The sequence below is a fragment of the Dasypus novemcinctus genome, chromosome 24, assembly GCF_030445035.2.
Source record: "Dasypus novemcinctus isolate mDasNov1 chromosome 24, mDasNov1.1.hap2, whole genome shotgun sequence".
In the NCBI taxonomy this organism is placed as follows: domain Eukaryota; kingdom Metazoa; phylum Chordata; class Mammalia; order Cingulata; family Dasypodidae; genus Dasypus; species Dasypus novemcinctus.
The window spans coordinates 41,811,330-41,839,149 of record NC_080696.1 but is presented as its reverse complement, the minus strand read 5'-3'; the positions used below and the strand labels follow the sequence as shown (position 1 = coordinate 41,839,149).

General features: G+C 53.8%; 1 protein-coding gene across 1 annotated transcript; it reads right to left on the bottom strand.

The window, feature by feature from the left end:
• Positions 1 to 992: 992 nt before the first annotated feature.
• Positions 993 to 27,820, bottom strand: BPI (bactericidal permeability increasing protein). The gene is made up of 15 exons (XM_058287071.2): positions 27,652 to 27,820; positions 24,748 to 24,862; positions 24,062 to 24,190; positions 22,115 to 22,273; positions 20,934 to 20,997; positions 17,431 to 17,494; positions 15,998 to 16,089; positions 12,657 to 12,833; positions 11,607 to 11,666; positions 9,867 to 10,034; positions 8,696 to 8,763; positions 6,524 to 6,566; positions 3,873 to 3,936; positions 2,766 to 2,842; positions 993 to 1,357 (listed from the first exon to the last, which is right to left on the bottom strand). Exons 1-15 carry the CDS (start codon positions 27,758 to 27,760, stop codon positions 1,319 to 1,321), a joined length of 1,428 nt encoding a protein of 475 aa, XP_058143054.1. The 5' UTR covers positions 27,761 to 27,820; the 3' UTR covers positions 993 to 1,318.

Genomic DNA, 27,820 nt, shown 5'->3' with positions numbered 1-27,820 from the left:
ACGACTGCTCAGTTGGCTTGAAGTTCAGCACTGTTAGAGGTCCTCTCATGGCCTGAGATAGACTCATCTGCTACCCCATGGCAGGAAACGGCCCCGATTCCCCAAGGAAGCTCACCAGGACCCATGGGGATTGGGGCTGGTGATCTGGGTTCCACATTAGAGATGTGGTCTCTGTTCTCTGGCCCTGGGTTCTGCTTTGGGCTCAATGGCTGGGGCAGGAGAGCATGGACTAGAGGAGTCATCCCCGTGGAGGCCAAATGTGGGCCAGGGAAGAGGGGCCGAGAGGAATCACTGTTCAACAGCCCAGGGATGGATCCCTGCTCCAGACCCTCTCTGCCTGGCATTTGGAAACAAGTAAAGCCCAAGTCCTCTCAGTGTGGAATGAAAGGTGCCCTCAAAAAGTAGCAAGGGGGCAAGTGGATGTGGCCTCCGCCTCCCATACGGGAGGACCCAGTTTCGATCCCTGGGACTCCTGGTGAAAAAGAAGAGAAAGCATGCCGTGTGGTGAGACTAGTGCCCACGTGAGTGCCTGCGTGGTGAGCCAGTACCTGCACAAGTGAGTCACACAGCAAGATGATGATGCAACAAAAGAGAGACAAAGGGGAGAATCGAGGTGAAGCTCAGCAGAGACCAGGAACTGCAGTGGTGCAATTGACAGGGAACCTCTCTTCACATCAGAGGTGCCCAGGATCGAATCCCAGTGAATCCTAGAGGAGAAAGACGAGAAGAGAAGACAAAAAGAGAAATAGATACAGAAGAGCACAGAGAGAATGGACACAGACAACAAAAACAGCAGGGTGGGGGAAAATAAATCTTAAAAAAAAAGTAGCAAGGGGACTTTCTGCTAATGTAGGCATGTGAGGGCTCAAGAAACTAATTAGAGAGAGAAAAAGAGGTGACTGTCTCTGTGCTGTACACTGGCACTGCATCCCGTACTGGTCACAGCCAATGACTGAATGATGCAAGCAGGAAACAACACTGGCACACAGAGCTCCCCGTGAAAAACAGTTGTTTTTTTGTGACGCACAAAAGGAAATACCGTAGTTACAACCGAAATGCCATTCTCAGATTAAATGTTTGTGTAGCCGTAGCCTCTTGAAAGAAACTCATAATCCTTAAAATACCACAAAGGTTTCCAAAGAACAAAGTTCTCATGTTTAGATCATTCCAGAATCTGAGTTCGGAGAAATTTGAGAGGGTTTCTTGGTAAAGATCTAGAGAGAAAAAACTGGAGAAAGGCAGCCTGTGGCCTCTCGGGGACAGACGCTGGCAGCCCTCCGCCCCCACGCAGCTGGCGGACCCAGCGTCCCCGGCGCCTTCAGCCGTAGCGAACATCTGCTCCGAGCAGCAGGAAGTTCTAGGGGGAGAGGGGAACACGTCATCAGCTGGAGATGCACCCCTTGTTTGTACACGTGGGGGTGCTGGGTTATTAGAAAGGACACCTTGGGAGCCTGCCTCTTGGGAAGGAGAGAGTAGAGGGCGGCCTGTCTGCCGACAGGAGGGCAGGAGGGAGTGGGCACGGAGGGTCTCGCCCCTGGGGCCCGCACGCCAGTGGCTGCCCACCCCCGTGATTCTGTCAGCAGCTTCCCTGGCAGCTGCTTCCCTCTCAGACGCCCCCCATCACCCCCCGCTGTCTCGCAGGCCTTCATCTGTCATCCCTGCCTCCTGGCAGCTCGGGGGAGCCCTTCTTCCAATCAAGGCTACAAAACCACTTCTCTCTGCCCTTCACTCAGATTTTTCAGAAATTAAAAAATTAAACTGTGCCGAGGGGTCTTTTTTTTTTTTTCTTCCAAGGAAGAACTTGGTAAAACTTGGGAAATATAGAGGATGGGTTTCTCCTGCTCTCCCAGCTATTTTTGTACCATCTCTTGGCCCCACGCACATCCTGGTCTAAAGAATTGGGACCTGGTTGGCTGGTCCATGGGGAAGGGAGAGCAAGGAATCTGGGTGGTGTGGGGGGGCTCCTGTGGGGGACACAGGAGTCTCAGGGAAGTCATGGACCCCGGTGAGGAGCACGACGGGGTGATGGTTTCCTGGCAAAGATGTCAGCTTAGCTGGGACGTGCTGGGCTCCAGGGGCCTCATGGGGGAGACCCAGAGGAAATCAGCAAGTGCACAAGGCAGGCGTTGAGACGGAGAAAGGAGGCTGGGGGTGGCTGGGACGCTGGGGGGCACAGAGGGAGTTGATGAGAGTGACCAGGGAAAGCCAGCATGGGGGAAGGGGGGCGAGAAGGGGCCCAGGGAGGACGCCTGCAGAACCCCAGCTCGGAAGGGGCAGCGGGATCCGCAAGGAGGACCGAACGCTAAGGGTGGAAAACCAGCAGGAGGGGCGGCTTCCACCTTAGAGAAAAAAGCACCCGAGGGGAGGGGCGGAGCGTCATGTCCCCTCGGAGGGCGGCTGGGTGACTACACCTGTCACACACGGACCAGCTTACACCCCGCGTCCCGAGCGGTACAGGATGCACACAGCATGCCGTCTAGACCTGCCAAATTTAAGTGCATCCACCCTCCCGAGGGGCTCCTTGCGCACCAAATGAGTTTCGTCTTTACCTAGCGTGGCGTGGGAACCGTGCAGCCGACGGTTAGACGCAGGGAGCCGGGCATTTTATTTAGACCTGTGTGGCTCTGGCCCAGATCCTTCAGCTTTCACTACCAGCACCTCCGTCCCAGGGTGGCTGATACAGGGCTTGGCATGAAGGAAGCGTCTCGGTGGGGGGCCGCTGTTGTGATGGGAGGTGTGGTAGAAAAGAACCTTTTGGGACTCACCTGGTGAGGCTGAAACACCAAGTTGTAGGGCTGGAGGTGGGCGAGCAGCGGGAGGGGGAAGCCTTCTTGCAGCCTCTCTGCGATGGAGGTGGAGGCCGGCAGTGAGGACCAGGGGAGAGAGAGCAGGGGAGCGGGGCGGAGAGCCCGGGTGAGCAGCGCCCCCAGAGCCGCCCGCCCGGCGCCCGAAGGCGTGGGCGCAGGTGCCCAAAGAAGGGCCGCCTGGAGCCTGCACCCCACCCTCCTCTCCAGCCCGCTCTGGTTACCTGGGACCAGGCCACCCCTGCCCACATCCAGGGCCAGTGAGGAGCTCTTCCCCATGGCCAAGGGGTGGCCGGGGGGGCGGCTGCTTGCAGGGGTGTGGACGGAGCTCAGACCTGTGCTTACCGGTACCCACCCGGGTGTGCAGGAACCCTCTCAACCTTTGGACGCCCAGCGAGGGGCAGGGGTCAGGCGGCTGGCTGCCTTCCTACCACATAGTGCACGGAACAGGGGAGAGACCAGGAGTTCCCAGCCCGAGCCTGGGCTCCCTGGTCACGGGGAGCTGCATCCGTCAAGTCCGGAAGCGCGATCATATTCTCTGCGGTGTTTTGGCCTAATTTATCATTTCTAAGGGTCCTCATCACACGTTGTGTGGACCTCTGTACTCTTGCCCTTGACCCTGCAGAGGCTGGAGGCAGGTCTGCCTGGAGCTTTTACCAGCCTGGGATTCCCACGCTCTTAGCCAAGATCAGCAGGAGATTCCCTGGCCCTTCTCCCAGAGGTGAAAAAAGACAGCAGGTCCTGGCTTTAGAGTCTGCATCAAACCCAAGCTCTACCTCTCACCTGCTCTGTGACCCGGAGGAAGTCACTTAACCTCTCTGAGCGTCATTTCCTCCCATCAAAAGTGGAGATAATATTTCCCCATCTCATGGGGCTGTTGTAAGGAATAGATGAAAAAACAGATGGGCGCATAGTAGGAATGCAAGTTCCCTCTTCCCATTCCCATTTGAGGGTCATTTGAGGGGCCCATCCCCCTCGCCCCCACAGCTGGAACCAGGTATGGGTGCCTCGAGGACAGTCTCCTCATCCATCCCCCCCCCCCGCTGCCCCCAGGACCGAGCTCCTTACCGTTAACCATGGGGAGTACAAGTGTGGGCACGAAACAGTTCATGAGCGCCTGCACAAGTTCAACCTGGAGAGCAGAAGGCGGCTAGGACCAGGCCCGGGTACGCAGGACCAGCCCCCCCCCCGCCCCCCCCCCGGGGTCTCAGCAGCCCTCCCCCACACAGCTGGAGCACCCCGGAGAGTGATGACACTGGGGAAACTGCAGCCTGAGCAAGGTCACAGAAATGGCCCCTTCTGCTCTGCGGATTCCAGACGCTAAGCGTGTTCTAAACTGTAAGGTGCGAGGCAGAGGTTAAAGAAGGCCATCAGGCAGTATTTAAACATGAAAAACCTTGGTGTAAAAAACGTGTCCGTCGCTGTTCATCAAGAGCCTTAAAAATGTGGGCCAGCACATTAGTCTTTAGTCTAAGGAAAATGGTCTAGGGTTGTGGGGAAATTTTTAAATGCAAGGATGCTCACCAAAGCTATACATTGAAACAAAACAAAAAATTAAAAGCCACCGTTTCCAACAATAGGGTAATCACTTGGGAAAAATGATGGCCCTTTGATAGTAAGAAATACTATGCAACTCTTAAGAATGGTATTGTAGAAATATAAGTATCCACAGATATTCATGACACATTTTTGAGTAAGGAAAAGCAAGCTACAGAAACCACATAATTCCTTCTTTTTTTAAAAATTAAATCTGCATAGCCAAAGCTTAGGAAGGATATACTCCAAAATACCAACTAAGTAATGAAAATATGAATGGTTTTAATTTTCTTTGTTCTGCAGATCTGTAGGTTCTGATTATTCTATCGCATGTATTTTGCTTTGGCAATAATAAAAAAAATTTCAATAATCATGCAAAACCCTCAAGATAATTGCCTGCAGTGCTGACATTTACAACTTGTAAATATGTACATTTTTGTTTCTGGAACAATTGAGTTTCTTTCCCCAGGCTACTCTTCCTTGGGCTCATCAGATGTGGCTTCTTTCTTACCATGAATCCTGGGAGCTTAAAATTTTATTTTCTGCAGAAGCAGAAGTTAGTTACTGATTTAGTCAAGCCACTGTGAGAACATTATCATCAGTAAACCCATGAAAATAAAATGAGGTTGTTTTCCATCCTTCTGTTTGTTTGTAATCTCATCAGGTGGAAATGACTGGTTGGATTTTCATCAGATTTGGAGGGACACGGGGATGGTGTGACGGTTAGGCTCATGTGTTAGCTTGACCAGGTGATGGTGTCCATTTTCTTGGCCAAACAAGCACTGGCCTGATGGTTACTGTGAGGACATTTCATGAACTTAAATCGTCAGTAAGTTGATTGCATCTATGGTTGATTACATCTACAATTAACTGAAGAGATTGCCTTCAACAATGAGATACGCCTCATTCAGTTAGTTGGAGGCTTTAAAGGAAGTGATGACTTCAGCAGACAGAAGAGAGAACTTCCTGGAGAATTCATCGAAAACCTTCCTCCAAGTTTCTGGCTTGCAGCCCGCCCTGCAGAATTTGGACCCATGCATCCCCACAGTCGCACGAGGCGATTTTATAAAATCTCATACTATTTACAGATATTTCCTGCCGGTTCTGCTTCCCTAGAAAACCCTGATTGATACAGCTGGTCTGATTTCTGGGCTGGGTGGCTTACAAGGCACTTGCTTGGTGGGGAACTTGGGGCGCATCTCAGAGATCTAAGGAATTGTTCTCCAGGGCGTGGACCCCGGTGTGGAACCGCCAGCACAACAGGAGATTCAGGCCACTTGCACTAAGACGCCATGGACAGAACCCAGGGCCAGTGGCTTGTAAAGTCATGAGGGGCTGCCCCGAATGGCTGGCGCTGAGGTCATGCAACTGCAGCTTGCAAGGGCCACTCGCTGTCACTGCCCCGAGGGAGGGCAGCCGGGAGCAGCCTGCTTACTGACGGCCAGTGATTCTCTTCTTGGGTTGGGGCGATACCTGCTCCCCTCCGTCCCATATGTCCCTTCTCCAACTCCGTCCCCACTTACCCAGCTGCTCAAGCCAAAAATCTAGGGGTCACATGCATCAAATCTCTCTCCAAGTTCTGCCTCCAAAATATATCCCCGGTCCACCCATCTTTCTTGCTCCTGCTTCTGATCTCACCATGAACCCTAGCCCTCCCATCCCTTGCTCTCCACCCTTGTTTTGTTTCTCCTAGCATTGATCACGACTGAAGCGATTGTCTTTTCTTTCTTGTCTGTCTCCCCACCACACTATAAGGCTCTGAGAAGAAGTTGCTCCCCTGTCATGTTCACCAGCTGCTCCCCAGCTCCTGGAGCAGGGCCTGGCACGTAGTAGGTGCTCCATGAAATAATCCACATGTTCATTCAACCAACATTTGTAATGCCGATTTTCTGTGCTGGATTGTGGACATCTAATCTCACGTAAACCTCACCACACTACCTCAGATTATGCCTCACTCTCGGGGCGAGTGAAGTTGAGAGAGCGGAAGCAGCCCCACAGTAAGGGATGCAGGGGGACATCCCAGCTCAGATCTCTCTACCCCCAAAGCTCCTCCCACAGTTACTTCATTAGCAGATTATATGCAAATGACAGGTGGCTCCTAAAATGCTGCCCTGAGCCTGGAGTGACCCTCACTCCCACCCCCGCCAGGAGAAACAAGGCGCCACCAAGGGCCTCAGACTCACCGAGAAGCGGCCAACGTTGGAGTGCTGCAGCTCCAGGGACAGCCTGCGGGAGGGGGAGGAGATGGAGACCCCCATTTTCCTGACTCTCGTGAGACCTCAGTTGCTGGGGAGAAGAGGCCTGGTCTGGTGGATGCCAGCTGGTTCTCCCACCCAACAGCCATTTCTTCCTCCTCTGGTCACAGCTCCCTGATCGTCCCTTTGGGGAAGTTGCCCATTCCCCACATTGTTTGAGTGTTGCTGACCCCACACCGTGCTCTGGGGCATATGGCCCCGATCTGGCCAAAGGGCAGATTCTGTCCCCCCAAGCCCTGACACAGTGACTCCTCCGAGGACGGACTGTGCTGGCCCAATGAGAGTTGGTCTCAGGACTTATGCTGGAATTATTGAGAATGAGGTGTTCTCTATTCCTCACCAAAATTAGGGAGTTGCTGGTGACCATTTTTGCCACTATTTGGTGGCAGCCTGCCATGAAATGAAGCCAACACAGGAGAGCAGAGTCAAGAGATGGACAGAGATTCCTAATGATATCATTTGGGCACCTGAATCCACCCTTGCCTGAAACCCTTGGACTTTTCAGTTACATGGGCCAATAAACTATGCTCCCCTTACGGACTTCATAGCATTTTAACAGAGATCTCAGAAAAGGGGAGAAATATACAGCTGTTTATTGAACTCCCATCATTCACTGTTCCAGGTGCTTTGTCCCATTGAATTCCTGCAACACTTCAAGAGACAAGGGTCCATTTTACAGACGAGGATGCTGACAGGTCCCGCAATCTGCTCAAGGCCACACGGCTAACAGTCACCAAAGCAGGACTTCGAGCCCAGGTCTCTCTGATGCCAAATCCTAGTTGTCTCCAACGCTCCACAAAGCTTGAAAACTTGCTCTTGTTCCCCAGAAGTCGGGAGCCCCAGAATCCCCGCCTTAGGGGTTTTTATCACCCCCATACCCTGATTTTTCCTCAAAAGTCCACGCTGGGCCAACACGTAGCTGCACCCTCCCCAGCTCCCCTACGGGAAAGGTCCACGGCGGTTCCAGGGAAAATTAAATCCACGTGTTTCTGAAGCTGTAACGCTTGTCAAAATTATGCCAGGAGAGATGAGCAGCGTGTAAACCTCTGGGGCTGAGCTCAGGGTTAGAAAGGAGAGCTCGCAGCCGGGAGGAGGGGCCCTGGGCAGGCATGCGTGTCAGGACCGAGTTTCAGCAAGCCAGCCTGGTTCAAGGCAGATGCCAGGGCTAAGGGTCGGGGCCCCCACGTCTGCTCGCGCTCTCCCTGCCCACGTGTCTCTGTGTCTCCTCTCTGTCTCTCTCCGCCTTCCTCTTTCCTCTTCTCTCCATCTGTTGGTCTCTCTGTTTTCCTCTCTTTCTGTCTCTTTCTGTGTCTCTCCATCTCTCCTCCCTTCTCGTCTCCCTCCTTCTGTGTCCCTCTGTCTTTTTCTCTGTCTCTCCTCCCGCTATTGTATTTCTCCTTTTCTGTGCATCTCTCTTTCTCCCTCTTGCTAATTGAGCACTTATTGCACCCCTGGAAGTGTCCTAAGCACGACCCGCAGAGTAGCACCTTTTTTAATCCTCGCAGTGAAGCTGTTGGCAAAGACCTATTCTTGGGCTTATTTTGTAGCCAGGGGAACTGAAGTCTGGAGAGTTTTGGTGCTTGCCGAGGTGAGCTGGGCTTCAAACGCACAGCCTCACGTCAGAGCCCACGCTCCTAGCCCACAGGAGCTTGACTCCCCAGTCTTCTGGCAGGGGCGGATCGATGAAGGAAGGGGTGGGAAGAAGTTGAAGGGGGTTTGCAAGTGCCACGGAAGGCAGGGACGTGGGGCTGCTGGGGCCCTGCTGTTCCGTGAGGAGTGGAATCGTCCCTGGGCACTGCCCGGCCGTGTGAGTCTGCCCCGGACGGAGACTTCCCGGGACACAGAATGTTCAGGGTGAAAACTGGGACCCTGTCAGGTGAATCGAAACTGTAGGTCACTGACTTTTCGGTAACCTCGGGCAAGTCAGTTTATCTCTGAGCATCGGTATCATCCCTCTCGGCAAAATGGGGGTACGTGTGCCTGTCTCGCATTGTTTGAGGCTTAAACGTGGAAAGTGGACAAGAAAGCAATAGCCTCTGCTGTCGCCCGGCACCGAGAGCAGATGGCCGCCCCCTCCACCCGCCCCACGGGCCCACTGACCTGCCCAGCGCGAGCTTTCCCACCAGCCTGTCGGACCTGGCGCCCACCTCCACGGAAACGTTGGTGCTCTGCAAAGCAACGGCCCAGAGCTGAGGTCCCGGCCCAAGAGCCCAGGGCTCCGCAAGGCCTGCTTCACAGAGGCCCGGCGGGGCCGCCCACCCGCTGGTCAGGCCCCGGCACACACGGCCGGGGAGCACCAGGCTGTTAGCCAAGTACGGCTTCCTCCCTCATTTCAGAGTTCCTGGGCCACCTCCAGGTGCAGGGACCACGGGGCTGGCATTGGGCCAGCCCTCTTCTCACAAACATTCATTCACTTATTCACTCAGCAAATACTTCTTGAGACAGAAAACCAAGGTTCCCGCCTGCTTTCTGCTCACTGCACGGCTCTGGGTGAGTCAGGCAGCCGCCCGGGACCCACTTTGTCTGCAGCGTGTAAGTGCCCCAGACAGAAGGTGCCTCGAGTAGGGGACAGGGGCCGGCTGAACCCCTCGTGGCCATGGTGGTCACTGCCAAGTGTTTGTGGAGGGATGAAATGGTCAGGTGAATGCATGCACAAGTCAACGTGGAATGCAACTTGAATAAATGAAAGATGGAACAAATACGCAAATGAAGGAATGAGCAAAGGAATGCAGGGATGAATGAAGGAATAAACAAATATACAAATGAATGATCGAACAAAAATATAAACAAATTGAACAGATGAATGTATCCATGACCCAGAAAGGGGGCAGGATATTTCAAGTCAATACTTGAATGAATAATTGAATGAATGAATAAGCAAATATACAAACGGAGGAATGAACAAAGACTTGCACAAATGAATAAACAAATGGATGAGCAAATACACAAAAGCATAATTGAATGAGCAGAGATATGAGTAAATGAATTGGAAACGCCGCAACATATTTCAAGTGAACTGACAGAATGAATAATTGAATGAATACGAACTTGGACAAATGAATAATTGAATGTATAAATAAATACACAAATGAACGACTCAAAGCCGGAGGAGCCAGAAGCAGTTGAGTACAGTGGCTCAGGTCTCAGGTTTTGGAGTTAGACAGTCCGGGAATGAATGTGGGCAGGATTTGCACCTGGGCCCTTGACTCCAAGGACAGTGCTCTCTGCGCTATCCAGGGCTCCCCGTTGCCCGCACCCGGGGACAGCTTACCAAGCCAAGCTGGAAGAGGAGGGCCAGGGAGGAGTTGGGGAGGACAGCGAAGGCCCGGGCCTCCAGGGCAGGCATGAGCGCAAGGCCAGCGGGGCTCACGCTGAGGCGTGGCGGGGCGGAGACTGCGAAGAGGAGCTGCACCTTCATGTTAGGGAACATCCGGGATACCTGCAGCCCCCGGGGGGGACCAACCAAAGGGGTAGTTTCCATTAAAGTGTTTCTACCTCTTATCATGTCCTGCCCCTGCATATACCCTCCAATGGCTTCCCGTGGCTTAGAATAAATCCGGCACGTGGCGCCTGGCCAACCTCACCCACCTGTCTCTCCCCCATGCCCACCCCCTCCAGCCACCCAGGACTCCTCTCCGCTTCTCCAACATGGCAAGCTCTCTTCTGGTCCAATCTAAGACCTTTTACCCTCTCTTGTCCCTCTCCTTGAATGCCTGCGCACTCCCCACCCCCCATTCTTCCCAAGGTTGTCTCCTTCTCCTCCTTCAGGTCTCAGCTCAGATGCCACCTTCGCAGAGCAAGGGTGGCTTCAAGGGGGAGCTGAGGAGAGACTTAGCCACCCCCCTCTCTGCTCCCAAACCCCCCCCAGGCAAACCCACGGTCTCGGGAAAAATGATGTGATGGTTTCGCAAATGCAGCTTCAAGGCTGCTGCATCTACCACCACCTCCCTCCCCACCAAAGTACCTCCAGTAGAGAAATTTCTGGAGTTGCCACCTCCAGAGAGCCTTCTTTGATGCCTGTGGCAGTTTTGATATTGTTTATGAGTTCCAAAAATCTGTGTTGGATTATGTTTGCAAACTAGTCCGTTCCTCTTGGTGTGATTAAATTATGATTAGGGCTTTGATCGGGCTACGTCAGAAGGACGTTGAGTCCCAGCCCCCTTGGTGGGCAGGGACTCACAGAGAAACGCACCGCAGAGAAGGGAGAATGGAGTTTTGAGTGGGAGCCCAGGAAGTAAGCACACAGGAGAGAGCAGAGCAGCTGAGCCCGGAGAGAAACGAGCCCCAGGAGAGAGATGAGACTTATCCCAGCCAACAGCTGATACTGGAAGAAGCTGGGACCACAGAGCCTTGAGAGGAAGAGGAAGGCTGACCTTGTGGAGAAACTAGAGGATCTATGCCCAGAAAGAAGCAGGACCTGGGAAGAGAGGAACCCTGGAAGCCTGAACCCTGGGAGACATTTGCAGCCATCTTGCTCCAACATGTGACAACAGACCTTGGAGAGTGAAGTCACTTATGCTTTATGGCCTGGTAACTGTAAGCTTCTACCCCAAATAAATACCCTTTATAAAAGCCAACAGAATTCTGGTATTTTGCACCAGTGCCCCTTTGGCTGACTAATTCAACCGCCTCATCTAAAGTGACCTCCTTAACCAGCTGACCCACGTATCGCCCTCTGTGGCTGTCCTTCTCTTGTTTGGTGTACCTGAATCCTAGTTTCCTCTCTCCACTGGACTGTGAGCCCCAGGAGGGCAGGCACTAGTCTGTTTGGTGTGTGCTCAACCCCAGCACTCGATAAACACGTGCTGAGTGATGAGCCCCAGTATCTACCCTCACTCCTGGCCTCCACCGGGGGGGGGGGCGCTGCAGGAAGCCTCTTCCATGTTCATGCCGTTTGCCTCTGGATTTGAGGAGGAGAGAGCCCACCGGGCCACTCAGTGGAGCACACCCTCCCCCCCACACCCGCAGGCCACGTCCAGAGCCGACGAAAGGGTCCAGGACTTTTACTTACCTGGGGTAGGAGGGTTCCAAGGAAGTTAGTTGTCAGTCGGAATTTGGATGTCTTTGGAATCTTTAGCAAGAGAAGAGAAAAGGATCTTGGGGGATTATGGGAGAGGGGGCAAATTCTGTTTGGGGAGTGAGAGACTGAATATACAGACAGACAACGGCCAGACCGTGTATGACAACAAGCAGCCCAGGAGGCAGACCTCGCCCTCGGCAGCAAGCCACTGGGAACGGTCAAGACTTGGTTGACCGCCAGCTGCCCTATTAATTTTGCCCCTAAGAAGGCCAAATATGCTCCCCGAACAAATCACCCAGTAGGCTCAGCATCTAGTTAGCAACAGTCCCCACCCCCCCCCAGCTTCCCCACACCAGCAAGCTCCAGAGCACATACGGAGCTTTCCTTTTTTCCACTAGAAAGCTCTCCCGCTCCCTTGTCTGCCTTTGAGTTTCTCCCCAATGCAGGTGATGGTGGCTGACTCCCTTGCTCTGAGTAAACAGCCTGCTCTCCCCTGGTCTAGCTCCACAGGGGGCATGTGGGTGCTCAGGGTGGTTCCCCTGCAGGGATGGGGAATCTGACAGCGCTTACATGAGCAGTGTAGGGGGAGCCCCACAAGGTGGGTGACCACTTTGTCATCGGCTTGTACCTCTATTCTGGAAAGGATGGCCATTTCTTCACTTTACAGATGGGTATACTGAGGCTAGAGTGGGCCTCCACCATGAATGTGTGATAGATACAATGAGGATGATGATCATGGTGATATGATGCTCGGACTGGATTACAGAGCCCAGTTCATGGCAGGTCTCGGGCAGTGCTGCCTGTTAGTCTGATTGGTCATTGAGTGCTTCCTACATGCTAAGCACGGTGCTGAATGCCTCTCATCCTTTAATCGCTCATTTAGGTCTCATGACACCCTTTTGAGAAAGGTACTGTTATTGGTGTTTTATAGACAAGGAAACTGAGGCACAGAGAGTTTGAATAACTGGTGAGGCGAATATTCAAACTCAGGTCTGGCTGAGTACGGGGCTCGCCCCACGCCCACACCCAGCCCGGCCTTACCATTTCGTCCGTGAGGGTCAGCCTCAGGGCTCCGGCCGCGTGGTACACGAGGCCAGCAGTGTTGAAGAAGTAGTCGGAGATGCCCAGGTACACCATGCGGTCGTGCTGGTTGGGAAGGGCCAGCGCTGGCGGGGCAAAGGGAGGCGGGGTGCGGCCGGCCCGACTGAAAAACTCCCCCTGGGGTGGAGAGGCCACAGAGTGAACCCGAGAATCTTCAGGAATAACACCTGATGACTCCATCTCAGGGGAAACCGGGGCTCAGGACACCCACCCCATTCACAGAAGAAAACGCAGAGACCAACAATAGCACTTGTGCATCAAATGCCTCCTACCTGTGAGTTTCTAAGTGCTTGCATGCCAACCCTGATGGGAGGTGTAATTACGCTCATTTTTACAGGAGAGGACACTGAGGCACAGAGAGGTTAAGTGACTTGCTCAAGGTCACACAGCTGGCAAGTGGCAGAGCCAGGAATTGAACCCTGGCATCCAGGGCCCAGCGAGCATGCCCTTAAGCACTCCACTGTTTCAGCATCAACCTTGCTAATAAGCACAGAAACCCATTGTGATGGTTAGGTGGAATGACCTTTTGAAGACTCAATTACGGGGCCAACTAGGTGGCAATACCTTATGCAGTGGGGCAGTGCTCTCCAGGAGGCTGTGTATGCTCTAAATCAGTGCCCACTCTATGGTGCTGTTTCTCCCATAACCAGGATCCATGGCTCCAGGAATTAGTGGTCACTATTACCCCTAGTGACCCACTAGGAAAATTTTTGCTTCCTGTCCCTGCAACCTCAAACTCTGCTGGTCTACAGGTTTTACTCCCAAAAGGAGGAGTGCTGTCACCAGGGAACACAACAATGATTCCATTGAATTGGACGTTAAAACTGCCACCTGCCCACTTTGGGCTCTTCTTACCTCTGAATCAACAGTCAAGGAAAGGAATTACTGTACTGGCTGGGGTGACTGATCCTGACTGTCAAGGGGAAATAGGACTGCATCTACATCATGGGGGTAAAGAAGACTTTGCCTGGAATACAGGAGATCCTCTAGGGCATCTCCTGGTACTGCCATGTCCTATGATTAAAGTCAATGGAAAATTGCAACAACCCAGGCCAAGCAGGACTAACAATGGCCCAGAATCTTCAGGAATGAAAATTTGGGTCACTCCACCAGGCAGAACCACGGCCAGCCTGAAGTGCTTGCTGGGGTAAAGGGAACGTGGAATGGGCAGTGGAAGAAGGTAGTAATAAATATGAACTTCGACCACGTGACCAGTTACAGCAACAAAGACTGTAATGGTCATGCATCTTCCTTGTTCCGTTATGATGATGATTGTATATGTACACAAAACGAATTTCTTTGTCTTCTTCCCCAAACTTTTCCCTTATCATATACGAAGCTGTATCTGTTTCATGTCATACTATTTGAGTATCACCCAAGAACTTGCACTCTATTCTGTATGGAATTAATGCATTTCTGGTTGTACGCAGGAGAGTTGAACATTGTTAGGCAGAAATATATATATATGCATGTCTGTTACTGTTTTTACTTAGAGACTAAGTATGGTTTAAGGTAATGTGTGTGGTTGCCAAGTTGACAAGGGGTGGACTGTGATGGTTGGGCTATTGTGTCAGCTCGGCCAGGTGATTGTGCCCAGTTGCTTGGTCAAGCAAGCACTGGGCTAACTGTAATACAAGGGCATTTATGGACTTTAGTCACCATTGACTTTACTGCAGTGGGAAATCATAGATAGCTGATTACAATTACATCAATCAGGGAGCGTGCCGTCAGCAATGAGTGACGCTCAACCCAATCAGTTGAATGCCTTAATAGGGGATGTGATTCCAGCATTGAGTGAGAATTTCCCAGCTCGTCTTTGGAGGGCCAACATCTCCCAGAACTCGTCAAGAACCTTCACTGCAGCCCCTGGTTGCAGCCTGCCTGCGGAACCTGGACTTACGCATCCCCACAACTGCGTGAGAGACTCTAACAGAATCGCGTACTATTGACAGATATCTCTTATTGATTCTGTTTCCCTAGAGAACCCTGACTAATACACCCATCAGAAGAATAATGAGATTCCTTTAAAAAAAATCTACAATTAGCAAAATTTTAAAAGAAAGAGGTGAACCATTTTGAGAGTGTGTGTTTTAACCTGATACTCTCTGGTTTTTGGTGACAGTTCACCCAGCGCTGGGGAATACACATTTACTTATGGGAATGCTTACAGCCTGGGAGCGGCGGGGCTGCCACTCTCACCGCGGACAGTGGGGACCTCTGGGCTGGCCCTGGGGTCAGGTGAACGGACCTTCCCATTTCACTAGGGATGATTATGATGTACTAATATTTTAATATTTTACTTTGTTCTATCTCTTAGATGGCTTTTTTTTCCCTTCAGTATGCCACTGGGCCCAGCAATTTCACTTTTAGGAAATACTCAAGGATGGGCCGAGATACAGCTGCAGGGGTGTGGACGCAGCCTGTGCTGTTTGGGGATAGACTGGAAAGAGCCTCAGCCTCCCAGGAGGGGGCGCTGTCCTCCGGCCACAGCCGCGGGAGGCCTGCCGCAGGAAGTCTCCCCAGCAAGGAAGGTCCTCACGTTACACTTGCACGTTTTTAAAAAGTTGTAGAACAGTAGGTGTAATGCGACTCCGTGCATAGATGTATGTGTATGTGTGTATTTGCATCCGTGTCTTTATGTGAGCGTGTGTGTGGATATTTTCTTAGACTCGGCACAGACAAGGATTGGAGGAATCTAAATGTGTGTTGATGGTAGTCATCTCTGGGTTGTGAGATTTGGGTAATAATTCCTTCTTCCCTTCCTCCCTTCCTCCCTATCCCCACCCTTTCCTTCCTTCCTTCCTTCCTTCCTTCCTTCCTTCCTTCCTTCCTTCCTTCCTTCCTTCCTTCCTTCCTTCCTTCCTTCCTTCCTTCCTCCCTTCCTCCCTCCCTCCCTCCCTCCCTTCCTGAGGGGGGGCGGGGACCAAGCAGAGGGAAGAACCAACGCCCTGGAGCAGGAGCAAGCACTGCACCGTTGAGAATGGCAGGGATGGCGGCGGACTTGGCCCAGTGGTTAGGGCGTCCGTCTACCACATGGGAGGTCCACGGTTCAAACCCCGGGCCTCCTTGACCCGTGTGGAGCTGGCCCATGCGCAGTGCTGATGCGCGCAAGGAAAAAAGAATGGCAGGGAGGCGCATGTGCCTGGAGCAGGGAGGGGAGGGAGAGACTGGGGGGGGGGGCAAAGAGGAGGCGGGGAGACGGGTTTCTGAGTGTGCTGGGGACCCTCAGGAGGGTCTGGGACAGTGACTTGAGGGTAGGCGATTCACAGTGACAGCCTCACCTTCAGCTTCCCGTCCAGGCTGTCGGCTGTGGCTACCAGGGGGGCCACCAGCGAGTAGTCGATCTCAGCCACGGCATCTATCTTGGCTGTCACTAGAGAGGAAGGAGGTGGACGCTGGATTGGCTCCCCAAGGCAGTGTTCCTGGGCGCCGGAGCACGGGGTCAGCACCCCCCAAAGTTAGATCACGAACTGCCGTGCCACTTCCATCCCCACCTCCTCCTGCAGGAGCTCCCTTCAAAGGAAAATGAACCCACACCCCACGTTCACAGACTTCATCCCGTTCCTTCCTTCTAATAGCCCCACGGTGAGTATCTAAAGGGAACAAACTTGGGCTTGGGCAAAACTCAGTTCCTCACCAGCTGTGTGACCGTGGGCTAGTGCCTTGGCTTCTCTGAGCCTCTCTGTTGTTTGTAGAATGTGACCTCACAGATTAAATGGGGGTATGCCAAATGCCCCGATCACAGTAGGGGCACAAAGCCAGGAGGGCTAGCTGTAAGCAGTGGTAAGAATCTCGGCAGAGCCCAGGCTGGCTCAGGTCAATGAGAATGAACTAAATATCAGCTCCTCCTTTAGCCTTCCTTCCCATGTCGCAGGGGGAAGAAACCGAGGCTCAGAAATGGCAAGTTGTCCAGGATGGTAGAGCAGGTGGGCGATGGAGCTAAGACTCAAATGAAAATCTTTTTCCTGTCTGGTAAGAACAAACTCGGACACTGCAATTGCCTTCAACAAGTCCCAGCTGGGCCCTACCCCTGCAGGGGCTGGGGCAGCACCTGGAGAAGGAAAAGCATCCCACGACAAGGTGCCTGCCCTGCCAGGCTCTGTGGGGTGGCAGCCCAGGGAGCAGTTTGGGGCACGGACGCTGTAATAAGAACACCTGGATTTGCATCCTCCTGCTGCATCTCACTGACTTTGTGACTTTGAGCAAGTCACAGCTCTTCTCTGAGCCTCAGTTTCCCCATGTGCATGCCAACCTCACTGGGGTGTTGGGAGACTGGAAAGAGACAATGCCACTGAGCGCTTGGCACAACACGAGCACCCGGCCAGAGGGCATCCTCCCTGGCTGCAGCGGCTGCTCCCAGCCGAACAAGGCAGAGAGTATTGCCCCCATTTTAAGGGTCAGAAGACTGAGACTCAGGGAGGAGAAGTGACAGCGTCAGATCTCAGGCCAGCTGCGCAGCTCTGGCTGCACAGAGCTGGGAATCTGAGCCCTTTGGCTCTGCCGACTGCTTTTCCATCTCGATTCTGGGCCAGCCACAAGAACCTGGCTCAGTAGGGATCCAATCCCAGCTGCCATTTGAGAATAATCTTCTCTATCCCTCCCCACCCAGGTCCAGGCCTGTCTGGTAAACCTCTCTGCTCCATGACACCCTCCCTGCCTTCCCCACTCCTCCCTCTCCTATCCTGGGCCTCCCTGATGCCCTCCCAGCCCTCACCTGGCAGAGTCTGGACATAAGGTTGTAGCTTGGAGGACACAGCATCGGACACTGTGGTGCATATCTGGGAAGAATGAAAGAATTTGTCAGTGAAGGCTCGCCATAGCAGAGAATGTCCTTCTGGAGTAAAGGCAGGACGTGCTTTGCTTTCCTCGAATGTCTCCTTGACAATCATGTAGCTAATCAAATTTTCCTTTTTTCTTTGGCCACCAGGAAGTTCAAAGCTGAACATGCCTTTGGAAAATAGTTATTATACCTGACTGCATGATCTACAGATCTGCACTGTGTTTCCTGTCTGGCGTGGAACTTCCCTGACAGGTGTTTCTGTTTTCTACTTTATAATGTGGTTTTTTTGTTTGCTTTTACTGTCCTAGGTCTTTTGTGGAATGAGATGGTGTTAAAAAACACAACAAGAAACAGGAGATGTCCAGGGGCTGGCCTGCCCCCATCTGTGCTGCTCCAGGGCAGGGGGCAGGCTTTTCGCTCAAGTCTGGGTGGGCACCCTCACGTCAGCAGTGAATGGCCGGAGAAGCCCTCCCTGGCCCCCATCCCACGTGACTCTTGGGGGAACAAGATCTGGGTCCCAGGCCGACTCTGCCACTGAGGACGGTCCCGCATTTCTCTAGCCCTCCACGTCCTCCTCTGTAAAATGGAAAGTGGCGCGTTAGGTTCCGCTCACACTTCTGTAATGTGACCTTGACACTCCCGCAACAAGAAGTGGAGTCTAAGAGCTCTCCCCTTGAACCTGGGCAGGACTTGTGTGCTGCCTTTAACCAAGGGAAGGTGGCGGCGGTGCCCCGGTGTCACTTCAGAGGCCGGGACACAAAAGGCAGTGCAGCTGCCTCCTCGGCCTCTTGACACATCCGCTCTCCGGTTGCTCTCTCTGACCTCAGCTATTCTGCTGTAGGAAGCCCAAGACACCTGGACGGGCCAAGAGGAGTTGCTCTGGCCGATGGCCCCAGCTGAGCACAGCCTTCAGGTCGTCCCAGCCCAGGCCGCAGAGGCGTGGGACAGGAACCCTCCAGATTCCCCGAGCTTCTGGGCCTGCCCAGTGAGGCCCCAGGCCTCATGGAGGAGAGAGGAGCTCAGCCATCCCACCGTGCCTGGTTTCCTGAGCCGCAGCATCTGGGATCAAGCAATGCTGGGTGTTTTGTGACACTAAATTTGGGGCTGTTTGGGAGCAACAGGGAGCTGGAACATAGGATCAAAACCACGGCCTTCCTCAGCCCCCCGCCTTCCTCTCCCCACGGCACAAACGACCTCTGCCTCGTGAAGCCGATGGGGCTGGGCAGTCCCTACCTTTCTTGCCCGCTGGACAGCACCTGGCAAGGCCTGCGGCTCCCTCCTTTTAGGAAACCCTCCTTCTAGAGCTCTGTGCCCAAACACCCTCCCAGCCCTCCATCACTCTTTCCCCAGATTTTTGTGCGCTCCTCTTCCCTCCACGTAAGCGTCAAGCTCCCCGGGGCTCTCCTCGCTGCTTCCTGCTCCTTGCTCCCCCTGCCCTCTCCCTGAGCCAGGCCATGAAAACCCACAGCCCCAGAGCACACGCTGCCGCCCACCCCCCCCACGCCCACCCACCACCCAGGGCCTCTGCCTCCACTCCTGCTTCTCTCAGCCGGGGGCTTCCCCTAACCCCTGGGCCATGCTTGAGATGCCCCATGGGGTCACGACTCCAGGAGCAGTCCTCGACCCAGGAGGGGTAAGAGTCAGTGGGTAAAGCCCCCCTTCCTCACCCCCTCGGGACAATCCTGGGGAGTGTGCACACAGCTCCCCCGAGAATCCGCAGCAGGCCTGAGCTCGGGGTGCCCGTCACGGTAACCGGCTCAGTAATGCCCCTTGCCCCGCCTACTGCCCCGTCCCTCACCCGGCTGCCTGGGCTCCCCCCGCCCCCACCTAAACTTCTTGCACCCAAATCCTTGCTTGGCCAAACCCAAGCCAGGGCACCGCGGCTGGTCCTGCTTGGTGGCCGATGCAGGGTGTTGGCTTGCAGCCCGGAGCTCCCGCCCGGTCCCACCCGCCCCTACACCAGCCCCTGGAGGGCCCGCAGGCCCCAGAGCCACACGTGCCCAGCCAAACGCCCCCCGTTCCTATTCCTCCCCCGGGATGGCCCCTCCAGCTGCCTGAGGTCACCCTCTGCCTTCCCTCCTCACTGTCGGTCAAGTCGTTTTACCAGGGGCGGGAGAGAAAAGAAGCAAGTGAGAGGGAGGGAGGCAGAAAAGGTGGTTTCCCTGGGGTGTGTTTCTACCACGTCGGGGGTCCCAGAGGACTGAGAACATTATTCCCTGAGGGGCCCACGCCTTTTCTCCAAGAGGCCCCGGGCTGGGAGGGGCGGCATGTCTGGCAGCTGGGACAGGGCTGGACACCTGGGCTGCCCACCAGGTACCCATCAGGGCCGACGGGGGGCTCCAAAACCAGGAAGCCACCGCTGGGAGCGTGGCCGCCCCTCAACCTACTCCCCCAGGGAGACGGGGCTCTTCCTTGCCTCAGACCCAGGGTGGGCTCCCAGCGCTCTCCTCCCCACCTCCAGCCCCTGCTGGCCTCATGGACACCCTGGCACCCAGAGGGTCTGACCCCCAAGCCCCATTCTCAAGTCGGATGTTATGCAGCTGGACAACCATGCACTGATTTTTTAAAAACTTTCGGCAGAGCGTTTTCTGGTAGGTTCTCTCATTTGATTGACGTCTCCCTCCCTGCGCTGTCAGTGCCCCTGACCAGGAACCAGCCTCTCCCGCCTGGAAGACTGCGCCAGCCTCCCCCATGCTCCCCTGCCTCTCCTGCCTCTCCTGCCTCCACTCTCGGCCTCTCCAAGTCCTTCTCACCGCAGCCAGGGAAGTGGCTCTAAAGCGCAGATCCGGCCCTGTCACCGCCTTGCCTACACCCTTCAGCGGCTACCCGCTGTCCTCTGGAGAAAGCCCCGGGACACTGCCCTCAGCTGTCTGCCCCGCGAGACGGGCGCCGGTGATTTCTGGAAGCTGAGGATTTGTTCATGGAAACCCAGCCCCTTAGTGGCCCGGCTCGGCTGAAGGAGCTGGTTTGAGGGGTTCAGGGCACACCTCTGAGGGGTAGCAGGGCTGGGGAACGCTAGCTGGTGCCAGTCTCCCGTACTAGTTCCAGACGCAAGGAACGGGTTACAACTGGGGTTTGGCCAAAGTCCAGGCCTTAGACTTAATCAATGGCATGTTTTCTGGGCAGGAGGTGGGGGGGGGGAGGGAGAGGGAATGGTGGGAGGAGAGGGCTGGTGGGGGGAGAATGGTAGTTTCTCTGTAGGAAGGAAGAGTGAGGGGCAGAGCAGAGGTTGTTAAAGTAGATGGAGGAAAGTTTGCCATGGCGTGTGTGATGTGGCCCCATCTCGTTCTCTTGGCGGAATCCTCAGTAAAATATGCACGGTTCGTGCTGCCCAGGGGCTCTGGGGTGAGAACAGAGTGACCAGTGACGCAGCGGGTGTGCGGACCCTGAGGTCCTCCCCCCGTTCGGCCTTCGCGGAGCCCCCACGCCCGACCTACCTTGTTGGTCATGGTGTTTCGGAGTGCAGACTCGATTTTTCTGCGGAAAATCCGGATCAGCCACCTGGAGATTGACACGCCAGGACATGTATGAGGCTTCCCAGGTGGTCCCACATCTGGGACGCCTTCTCCCGTCTCCAAATAGAACTAGGCACAATCGTCCCTGGGCTCCAACTCTGCACACCCCATTAGGCACTTCTCACGTACGTGGCAGTGACCTATTTACGGGGCCAGCGCCTCGATAGCTGCAAGGTCGGGCCCGTGCCTTCTCACTGCTCTCCAGCCACACTGGCCTGTCAGTCTCTTGTGTCTTGTGCTTCCTGCCACTACAGGGCCTTTGCACATTCTGTCCCCTCTGCCTGAAACCCTCGCTGTCCCCAGCACCTACCTAGGTAATGCCAACTTATTCTTTTCATCTCAATTCAAAGGTCATTTCCTCCAGGAAGGATGGCTAGCTCCCAGACTGGGTCAGATGGCTGCTCTGTGTTCTTGCGGCACCTCATACCCCTTCTTATTTCTTATCTCCTTTTGTAATTACCCATTAATCATGATAATTTGGTTAATGTCTGTCTTCCCCACTGGGCTGAAAGCTTCAAGGAAACAGGATCTGTGTGGCTAAGAGTCTGGGGTCAGATAGTGCTGGGTTCAAATCCCTCCCCAACATTCACTAGTTTTGGGAACTTGAGTTATTTTTTTCCTTTCTGTGCCTCAGTTTCCTCCCCTGAATGTGGGATAATAATAGCCCAACCTCATAGAGTCATTGCATGTATTGAAGGAGAACCTGTACATGCTTAAACAGTGCTTGGCACGTAGCAAGCATCCAATCAAGGTTCACTATTACTCGTTTTTTATTGCTTGCTACTGCTTCCTGAGCACTTTGCACAATAGATACTTGTTGAAGGCCTATGATTTGTAGTGAGGATTTGATAGCTTAGTGCATATAACATGCTTAGCACAGAGCCAGGGTCGTGTTATAGTAAGCGCTCATTGAAGTCTGCTGAAGGTTGAAGGAGCAAGTTACCCCTGCGGCAGGGACAGTGTCCGCCTCGCCTGTGGACCCCTGCCCCTCCTCCTCGCCCAAAGCCTCTGAACTAGTTCCAGCGTGGAGGCGGCGCTCCAGACGTGCTTTCCGAGGACAGTTCTGTTTGAGGTCCCCCCACTCCACCCCCAGGAGATCATACCCCAGAAAGCTGCCTGAGACGTGGAAACGGACATGGTCGATGCGGTTGCTGCAGCTGGAGTAGGCGACGGTGACGCGGCCCGAGTCGTCACTGCCCAGCTTCAGGTCAGTGGAAATGAAGATGCCATCCACGTTCAGGTCGAACTTGCCGCTGGTTTTGCTGAAGGGAACAAAGAGAAATGACTTGGAGTGAGCCCTTTATTCCCCATTCACGCGTCACACCAATGCTGGGAGGTAGGTTCTGCCATTACCCCCGCTTGGGGCGAAGAGGGGAAGCTCAGAGAGGGGAGGCAGCTTGTCCAAGGTCACCCAGCAGCTGAGTGGTAGAGCTAGGGTTCCAACCCGATGTTTGAACCCTTGCTCACCTGGCAGAACCCAGCTCTTAACCAGCGCCTTGACTACCTATTGCTGTGGAGCTGTGGGCACATTCCTTAGGCTCTCTGAGCTTCAGGCTCCTCACCCAGATGCTGCACCTGAGTGTCAGTCTCTGCTGTGCCGCTAAACAGGTGAGTGATTAGGGGCCCATGACTTCATTAGTTAAACGGGATTGGTAACTGAGGGATGACGTGCGATTTGGGTACGACAGCGGACATGAATGCAATCTGTCAGCTTGTGTATAATGTGATGAAACAGTACGTCTTTTTCTCAATAAGTGGAATATTAGATGCAAAAGAGCCTGAGTGAAGAATGAAGCAATTTGTCCTGTGGGGAGTGGACAGATCCAGTCCTTGTAAGGGAGGACAGGTTTGTGTCCCTTTCTGAGGTCATGACACCCACTTCTCCTTCCTTCCCTAGAGTCCCCATGAAAGAGAGGAGCTGACATGACTGGCCAGTCTGGGCCCTTATTCCCAGCTGGCAGGGTTATGTGGTGAGAGCCCAATACCTAGGTTATGAGTTGAATTTGGGAGGATTTGCTCCACCTTTTCACCCATCCCTGCATCTTACCCTCACCAAGGCCCACCATTGCTCTGCCCTTGACTTTGGGTCTGGCCACATGACTTGCCTTGGCCACGGGCATGTGGGTAGAAGTGACTTGTGGGCCACTCTGAGCCTCAGGAGGACCTGCATGTTTCTCTTGCCCCTTTTGCACCTCTGCCATCACCAACAGAACAACATGTCCTGGCTGGCCCCCTGGTCCAAGGAGGAGGACAGAGCCACGTGGGGCAGGGCTACCCCAGCTGAACATCAGCCAACCCAAAGACATGTAAGGGAAACTACATGATTGTTTTAAGCCACTGAATTTGGGATGGTTTATTACATGGCAATAGCTAACTTATAAATCAGAGGTGAGGAAGCAGTTCTGGTTCAACTAATAGAGTGTCCGCCTACCATATAGAAGGTCCAGTGTTTGACACCCAAGGCCTCCTGGCCTGTGTGGTAAGCTGGCCCATGCAAAGTGCTGCCATGTGCAAGGAATGCTGTGCCATGCAGAGGTGTCCCCCACTTAGGGGTGCCCCACACACAAGGAGTGCGCCCCGCAAGGAGAGCTGCCCCATGCGCAAAAAGCGCAGCCCGCCCAAGAGTGGTGCTGCACACACGGAGAGCTGATGCAGCAAGATGATGCAACAAAAAAAATGACACAGTTTCCCAGTGCCACATGACAAGACTGCAAGCAGACATAGAAGAACACACAGCAAATGGACACAGAGAGCAGACAACAAGAGGCAAGAGGGGAGAAATAAAATAAAAATCAGAGATGCTACTTAGTCTCCCTCCTAAGCCACATGCTCCATCTCTGCCTTGCCAGGGCCCTGCATTTAGGAGTTCAACGCTCAGCTATTAACCAAGGGTTGTTTGGTTGAAGCTGCTTATGTGAAAAAACTCCCTCGGGAGCTCTTTGAGGACTAGGGTGATGGGCGAGGCAAAATTTGGGCATCCTTGGGAATCTGACACTAAACTCTGTCAAATATCACCCTTCTACCCAAAAACTCTGAGCAGGGAAACCCACATGAAACCCTTTCGTGCCTTCCATCTTCCACTGATCTTGACATTGGCATTGCTGATGGAGAGTTGAAGGCCCACATTGGGTAGCAGTTTTATCTGGGAACTGGGCAGCTGGAATTCACGAATAACAATGCTGCAAAGGAGAAAATGCCAGTCAGCCTGGGGGTGCCCACATGAGGATTTGGTTAATTCAGACTCACCTCCCCCTCCTGCCCTGATCCTTCACCCCATCCTTCCCAGGCGGTCCCAGAACGCAAGACAGTGGCCTTGGGAACTCTGTGGGCATGGGAAGAGGACGTAGGGCTTTGAAGGTGAACAAATCCGCGTTTGAATCCTGCTCCTCCACTTACCATTGTGTGCTGGCAGCTGACTTAATCGCCCTGAGCCTCAATTTCCTCATTTGTAAAATGGGGACAATAATGTTTGTTTTTTTTTTTTGTTCTTGAAACCCAAATCATAACTGACAAATGGGCTGGCAAAGAGTTTTGGGGTTCATGACATGTACCTGGGGAGTTATGCCGAGTGCCTGGAAGACAGCTTTTGTGGCTTCCTTGGGCAGTGTATCCCCTTGGGGTCGTGCAAACATTCCCTTTGGGAGTTTAGGACTGTGTGGCTCTGCAGTTCTAGGGCCCGATGGCCCCGGAAGACGACGGTTTCCGCACACGAGGACTGAGCCCTGGCACGCCTTACCTGTGGAAGTGATAACGCCCTTTCCCGAAAGGCTTCATCTTAAATTTTCCAGAGAAATCGGGGATCTTGATCTTCTCCATCTCCTTCTGCAGCGCAATCACTCCCTGTTGGCGGGCTGGGGACAGAGAGCAGGGGTTCGTCAGAGCACAGCCAGAGAGTCCGGAAGGGGGGGAGCAGGGCAGGCAGGCTCCAGGCCCTGTCCAGGCCTTGTCCACAGGAGAAGCACCGAGGGGCCCACCCTTGAGGAGGGGTTGGAGAGGTCTAAAACAGGGGCAAACAAGATAGTATTTTCCGCTTTGTGGATCATACTGTCTCTGTCACAACTCCTCAACTCTGCCATTGTTACCAAAAAAAACAACAACACGTAAGTGAATAAACTGGACTGTGCTCCGATAAAACTTTATTTATGGGGACTGAAATTTGAATTTCATGTGATTTTTCACACGTCATGAAATATCATTCTTCTTTAGATTTTTTTTTCAACCGTTTAAAAATGAAAAAACCAGTCTTAGCCCACAGGCCATACAATAGCCAGATTTGGTCTGTGGGCTGTAGTTTGTCAACCCTGGTCTAAGATATCACCCCCAGCCCAGTCAAGTACCTTACAAGTATTTATTAAACACCCATGCCATGCCCAGCAACGTGCTATGCCCTCACAGGTATCTTTCTCCCTCTGGCTTTTAGTCCCTCTTTCCCCAGGACCTTTGCACATGCCTAGACCTTCCTTTCCTCCCGTCTTCCCCTGGTCGGCTTCTAGTCAGCTTGAGCATCATTTGCTCAGTGAGCATTCCCTGACCCAGCAGTGAGAGCAACCCCCTGTTATCATCCTCACGACTCTGTGGACCTCTTTGGAGCCCAGGGACAACATATCCATGTGACCCTTTGATTAACGTCTCTCTCCCCAACTAAATGTAACCTCAGCAGCAATGTCGGTTTTATTTACGGAGGTGTCCCCTACATCTATCCTAGTGCCCTGTACTTAGAAGGCACCTAATTAACATTTGTTGGATGATGAAAAAAATGAATGCCCCAATGCCAGGAATTCCACCCTCCGCTATTGTACAGCTAACAGCATCAGAGGACCAACGGACAGGCAGACAGGTGACCTGGAGAGGAGTCAGCAGTGAGACGAGGGAGCGGAACTTGAACCCGGGCCAGCTGACTCCCATGCCATGTCCGTCCTGCTCTTCCAGACTGGCACTCTGGAGTCAGGTTAACTGACTCCCAGTCCAGTGCTCTTTCCATGGCTTGGGGCTATTGGATTTGCTTCAGCTGCAAAGGAGGGTGAGTGAGAAGTACAAAGAAGAACAAGGGAGAGATCTGGGCAAGGGCTGCTCGGAGGAAGGTAGAACTGGGGTGTGGAAGGTGCCTGAGCCTTCGTGGCCTGAGCCTGGTGTTTCCCAAGAGCCTGTTAAGTAAATAATAGCAACAGTAGTAGAAGTAGTAAACATTTTTCACGCTCTTACTCTGTGCCAGTTTCCTCTGTACATGCATTAAGTTACTGATTTTTAATAATCCTAGGAGGTAGGTCCCCTTACTGCCCCTATTTCACAGATGAAGAAGCGAAGATGCAGAGAGGTAAGGAGCCCTGCCCAGGGCTCCACATCTGATGGGTGGTAGATGCAGGATTTGAACCCAGACCTTCTGATCCCAGAACACATGCCTTGGCGTAAGCCTGCTGGGGGTTCAAAAGTAAGTAACACAGATGTGGTCACCTCCCAGAGGGGAAAGGAAGTGTGGGGTGGTCAGGGTCTGAAAGGCAGCATGGGTCAGGCTTTGAAGGGTCTGTGAATGCCATGCCAAGGGGTGAGGATATCTTCTGAGGGCACTAGGGAGCCATCGAAGATATAAGCATGGGAAAGGCAAGAGCGGATTTGCTGCACTTCAGAAAACTCACTCTGATGGCCACACGGGACATGGGTGGAAGGGGAATCTGAGGCTGCTGTGGCAGGGCATGAGGACTTGTGGATTTAAAGCCCCAGCCCAAGTCTCCTGCCACCAAGCCTCCAGGGCCACCCCAGCTCTGGGTTCAGAGAAGGGGCAGGCTCCTTCCGCTAGATAATGAGGGGCCTGAGGTCTGCACCCCTGGCACTGAGAGATGTGCCACTTGGCCAGGGTAGGAATTGAGGGGTGGGGTACAAGTTCTCCTTGAGTTCTGCCATGATTTCCTCCAAGTACATGAGTCAGTGGGGGCCTGCAGAGCCCCCTGCCATATCTCCACTGGGTCAACAGACAAGACCAGAATTCAGCCCAGCTACCCACTTCCCATGCCCCCTCGCCAAGCCTCAATTGGCTCATCTGCAACTGTCGATAATAAGAGTATGCCCCAGCCAGGGCTGCAATGAGGATTGAATGAAATCACCCGCGAAAACTCCCAGTGCAGCGCCTGGCGCCAGGCACAGGTCAGAGCAGGGTAGGAATGGGGGCGGGGCTGTTTCATGCCCCTCTGTCCTCTGACGGGGCCAGGACAGCGGCCTGGAGAGCCCTCTGGGGGTCCACTAAGAAGGACCCTCCCCAGACCCATCCCACCTGGCCAGCCTGAGCTCTGCTTACTCTAAAGACTGAGGCAAGGGTCCAGAGGCAAAGGGCAGGGCTGAGAACCAGTTTGACAGGAAGAGGAGAGTCCAGAAGCCCCAGCGGGGAGGTCAGGTAGAGGAAGGGAGGCAACCACGAGGACAGTTAGGAGCCCAAGCCGTGGACTTGGAGCCCTCCAGGCCGGCTCTCCAGTCCCAGCTCTGCCACTCGCGAGCCCTGTGGCCCTGGGGAACTCCTGCCTTGGTTTCATCATGTGTAAAATGGGGACGCAAGGGCCCATTTTACTGGATTTAAAGGTCTGGCACACAGTGGAGGCTCAGTAAGTGCACCTCAGGGGAGGGAGAGGAGGGAGGGAAGACGTTCAATTACCGTAGTCAAAGCCGTCCTGGGTGATCCTGGCCACGACGCCGGGATTGGCAGCCATGGCCACCGCTGTGCCCACCGCAGCCAGCACCACCAGGGCAGCCCACCTGGCCATGTCTTTGTCCTCCAGGGCAGCCAAAGCCTCAGGCCTTGGAAGGGAACCCAGGCCCTATAA

Bases quoted from the DNA above. Each gene is read 5' to 3' on its own strand.
- BPI (XM_058287071.2), bottom strand. From the start codon at position 27,760: ATGGCCAGGTGGGCTGCCCTGGTGGTGCTGGCTGCGGTGGGCACAGCG. The intron at 10,035-11,606 runs GTAAGTAAAAGT...CGGGGGCTGCAG, and splicing joins TTGGAACCCTCCTACCCCAG to GTATCCCGGATGTTCCCTAA. The intron at 1,358-2,765 runs GTGAGTCCCAAA...CTCTCCCCCTAG, and splicing joins TGGTGTTTCAGCCTCACCAG to AACTTCCTGCTGCTCGGAGC.